At 37.4% G+C, this 5,001-nt stretch overlaps 1 protein-coding gene across 1 annotated transcript; it reads right to left on the reverse strand.

The window, feature by feature from the left end:
- Positions 1–3,440: 3,440 nt before the first annotated feature.
- LOC129348524 (nucleolar protein 58-like) lies at positions 3,441–5,001 on the reverse strand. The gene is made up of 6 exons (XM_055008881.1): positions 4,984–5,001; positions 4,700–4,831; positions 4,444–4,569; positions 4,126–4,203; positions 3,834–4,001; positions 3,441–3,557 (listed from the first exon to the last, which is right to left on the reverse strand). The coding sequence occupies exons 3-6, from the start codon at positions 4,465–4,467 to the stop codon at positions 3,528–3,530; spliced, it is 300 nt and encodes a 99-aa protein (XP_054864856.1). The 5' UTR covers positions 4,468–4,569; positions 4,700–4,831; positions 4,984–5,001; the 3' UTR covers positions 3,441–3,527.

Genomic DNA, 5,001 nt, shown 5'->3' on the forward strand with positions numbered 1-5,001 from the left:
GACAAACAACCCCCTAGTCTCCATGGCAACAGCAGTCCTTGATGCCAGCTGCCACCCTCAGCAGGACAAACTAAACTGCTCAGGAGTGGTCTGAGGAACACGACAGAGCTAAGCTGTTCACCTGGGTTCCACACTCCCCACATCCAGATCTGATGGAGCATCTGTGGGATGGTCCAGGATCAGCCTGGTCTATGTAGGACCCACCCTGCAACCCACAGGATCCACAGGATCCACAGGACATCCCCAGAGGTTCTGATGAACCACTGGGTCAGAGGAGTTTTAGCAGCATAAAGGGACCAACACAGTATTAGTCAGGTGGTCAGAATGTTATACTGTTATATTGTCATGCTGATTATATGATCAGTAAATGTTACCATCAATTATAACGTCCACATTGATCAGGAAAAAAAAAACAGCTATCAGTTTATTCAGAAACTGTGGGGTTAAACCTAAAAACACAGACCTCAACAGCAGTTTGTTTCAAGGCACAACACCAGCTGGTTTTCACTAAAGAAGCTTTCAGAGCAACAATTAAATGACAGTTTTGTTCTCATTAAGTTCAGAATCAGCCAAAATAATGTACACACATCAAGAAAAGAAAAACTTTATAAATATTTCATTTGTATAAGTACTTCTATACATATAGATACCTCTTTCAAAGTTTGATCAAATCACGATAACTCTGTGTCCTGTTGTACGATGTTTTCCCAACAGATGGCGCTACCCTCATGAATGGAGCATCAACAAGTGACGTCTACAACACAACAGAAATGTCTGGAAGCCAGTGGCCACCACTTTGAGCACCTCTTGTAATTGTAGAGGCCAAAGATAACTTTTATTAATCTCGTGATGTCTGAATAAATTTGGTATTGAAAGATTTATGCAACTTTTTCTTTTCCTGATGTGTGTAAACATTATTTTGGCTGACTCTGTATAATGGGTTTCTGACAGGTCACCAGGCAACATCTTTTTATAATAATGACAAACATACCTGCATTCTACAGGAGTGATTTTCCTCATGTGCAGGTAAAGATGTGTGAGGAGCTTAGAGATGACAGGAGCAGGAGTCATCCTCACTAATTCAGCTTCCACCTAGAAACAGAAAGACCACAAACAAACACACTGATATACTCTCAAATGTTCAACCTCACAGCCTCAAAATATCTGTTTAGGAAGTGTTGTGTTTCTAAATTCTGCTGAAAGCATTGACAGACATTCTCTTACAAGGTTGTGTAAAAAGCAGCCTGTCCTCTGAGCTACTGAGAAATCTTCCTGAACAAAGTTTCTACGTGTAAATCAGCTCAACAAAAACTAAAGCCTCAGTCAGAGATAACAGGTATCACAAATTATAAACAACTTTCTTTGTTAACTCAGACTTTCTGCTTCAACCTCACATAAAAAGGGGAGTTTAACTCGTCAGGTGACTGAAAATGAACGGCTTGTGCAGTTCTAGATCCAAAAGTAGGATGTTTCAACTCATGTTTTACTACAAATACATGCAATAATAAATAAATACAATGGCTGGTTGTTAGTTTATTCACTATTAATGTCATTTTATATACTGGATTGAACTTGAGCAGTGGAAGAGAGAAGGAATTTAATGAAATTATGGAGATTCAGAGAGGTAATGTTGTGCAATGTTAAGTTAAGCGCAGTTTAATTCAAACCAGCTCAATGTTAAACTTGGGTGCAGCTGAACGAGTTTCAGTTAACCTGAAAGTAAAACTTTTTAAACTTTTTTAAAAGCTAAAATACACAGAAATACAAATGAGAAATACAGGTTGAGAACTTCATTTTATAATGACAGACAGCTGCGGCAGCAACTAACACAGTTGTCGTTTGGCTCCACACTTGCTGATGACCACTTCCAGTCTCAGAAAATGAAAGAACGGACCTTTTCTCGTTTCTGTGTCTTACTGATTTTATTTTTTTTTATTCTAAATATAAAATGAAAATCAAAGCATTTTTAAAATTTCGTATATCCTTTTTTGATCATGAAAAGGAAAAACGCCTTGTATTTCAATTTTATTTTTTGTATTTTAAAACGAAAATCAAATCAAATACTCGTTTTTTCTTTTTCAATACCCGTTTCAGAACAGAAAATCCAATTGCCAGATAAATGCATGGACCTTTTTCCCAGTCCACATCAGAATATAAATTATTCCAAAAAAAAAAAAAGATAGAAGCTGGATTACAAATTGTATCCTATTGAATTATTTCTCTAATGCATTTATTATTGTGTGTTTTTTTTTAACTCAAAAAGGGATCTGAATTTCCTATGTATGGTTCTGATTGAGCAATTTGAAGGGTATGAACTTTAAAAAATGTAAATCACGTAAAGATGTTGGTGACGTCAGACTCTGCGCACCTTTATTTACTCATAAATCATGAGGTTGTGAACAATATTTACTCATAAACATGTACCCAAATAAAATGAAAACATCATTACTAGATAGACAAATGTATAGTTAGTTAACTAAATATGTGATTTTAATTACTACAACAACACTGTTTTTGTTGTTTTTGTAATTGTGTTATTTGGGTTTATAGTGTAGTTATCGAGCTAATTTCATTAAGTTATGTCAATTTGATTTTAGTTTTCAATCAGTTGATGCAGAGATTTTAGTTTAAATTACACACAATAATCTCCTGGTGGAATGACCAAAATTATTAGATGAATCCCTCCCATCAAAATATCATCTAAATGTAAGCTTTAATTTTAGACAAAAACTGGCAGGATAAAAACATCCCTCAGAAATAGCTTCAGTTGTGAATGACTTTCTTGGAATTATGCACCAATAATGAATAACCCTGCAGAATGTTTGCAGCCACCTTTACAAAATGTCCACCCTGCCCATAACCATCAAGTAGCAAATGTGTATTTACCATAGCAACGTATTAAAGTCCATGGGATTGTTTAGAATCCAAGATGAAACAGACAGAGCAGAGAGTAACAGGAGGAAACCATCAGTGCTTTAAAATAATCTGATTTTTGTTGCCCTGGAACTGATTTCAGCTCAGTCCACAGAGGTCAGAAGCTGCTGCACCTGTTCAACCTCTGGACTTCAGTGAAAACAACATATTGAGGAGGTGACATGTAGTCGTGGATGATGTGTCTCTGATTTGGATGTATTTTACTTCATGTTTTCTATTTGTGATTTGAGGTGCTTTATTATTTTCATTTTCTTATGTCATTATCTAGTGTGTTTTTGAAGAAGTCACAGGTGTGTATGAGAAACCCGTGGTTTGAAAACAGATGTTTTTTTAGACTAACATGAATTTCTAATCATAGAATAAGTTTCTTTAAAACCTAAAATTACAGGAAGGGTCTATAATGTCAAACTTCTAAACAAACAGATACATGTCTTTTGTTTTGACTTTTTATTGAAGGCTCTCTTATTGCTGTTTGATCAGATCAACATTTGGTAGCATTATGGAGGAAAAAAACTTCCTGTTGCCGGGAAGTTGAAAAAAAACCTCCATTTGGGATGAGGGTACAGAGGAGGGAGAGAACATGAACAGCAGATCTAAATGCGTAGCTCCACATCCAGAGATTCCTGCAGAGAGGACCAGACACAAAGTTAGTGACATACAATGGTAGCATCTAGCTTCTAACTGTATGGAGAGGAGATGAGGAGAGGGGAGGTGCTCAGTGCATCATGGGAAGTCCCCCAGCAGCTTGGGTTGGTGTATTTACAATTGGAGAGAAAAAACAACAGTCTAACAATGAAGTAAATGTAGTGTTGAGGCTGTCATTCACAGCATCTACGTCTCTAGTAAAGACATCCACTGAAATGACTTATCTGTAAACACATTTCATTTGAGGAGTTTACCTTTGGAGTAATCTGGAGCTTCTCTTCTTCTTCTTTTTCTTCTTCTTCCGGGGTCTGTTTCTTCTTCTTCTTCTCTGTTTGATGCTGTTGGTCATCTTCTTCCTGTTCTCGGACACTTTTCTTCTGTTGTCGATCGTCCTGAGGCTCCTCGAACTGTTTCTTTGTCTTCTTAGATTTTGAAGTAACAACTTTGGAAGAAAAGTATCACAGACATGTATGTCAGATTCACATTCAGTAGTAGTATGTAACAATACACTGTCACCAGGTTCATTGTGTTTATATTGGTACCAACCTGCTGGTCGTCTGGTTCTTTCCGTCCATGTTGTCTCTGTGACTGTGTGGGGTTTTCTCTTTGTACTCCGACTTCCTCCTGCAATCCAAACACATACATGGAAGGTTAACTGGTGATTCTAAACTAAATCTGAAGTGTTAGTGTGAATGGTTGTCTGTCTCTTTGTGATTGCTTTGAGGTGGACTGGTGACCTGCAGCCCCTGCAACTCTATATAGGACAAAAGGTGTAGCTAATGGATGGATGATGCCCTTTGTTATAGGGCACAACATACACAAAATAGTGAAACACAATAGAATTAGATTTCTTTGTCGTCTCACCTTTTGCGTCACTATAAGCAGCATCCCCTCTTCCCTAGTCTGAGTTCAAATGCTGGGGCTGCTCCTTATCCAGTTTCTTGTCTTGATCTGATCCTACATTTTAGCGGGTGTCTTGGAGAGAGAGCTCTAAAGAGAGCAAAAACACAGCAAGAAGGTTCATTAAATCACAGATAAATAATTACATTTGAGCCGTAGAACTGCATATGCTCATATTAACATCAAGTATCTAATGAGACAGTTCACTCCATGGACTCACCTTGTATTAGTTGAATGGTCTCACGTCTCATGCACTGGTCCTGGACATGTTTCCCATCATCTTTTCTTCAAAATGGCTTATTTCTCCTCGATGATCCATCCCTGTTGGAATCATTTGGTGACCAGGAAGCAGCTATATAGAAAAAAGAAACACATGGAAGTAGATTTTTCCATTGATTCTGACAGAACTACATTTTCTCAGTCAGCAATATGCAGTATACTAAATATACTGTGTAAACATGCAGTATCTGTGGGGTGATTCTTTCTAAAGCACATGTAAATTACCAGTGCATTCTGCTCCTT

Source organism: Amphiprion ocellaris, unplaced genomic scaffold (assembly GCF_022539595.1).
Source record: "Amphiprion ocellaris isolate individual 3 ecotype Okinawa unplaced genomic scaffold, ASM2253959v1 Aocel_unscaffolded34, whole genome shotgun sequence".
NCBI classification, from domain to species: domain Eukaryota; kingdom Metazoa; phylum Chordata; class Actinopteri; family Pomacentridae; genus Amphiprion; species Amphiprion ocellaris.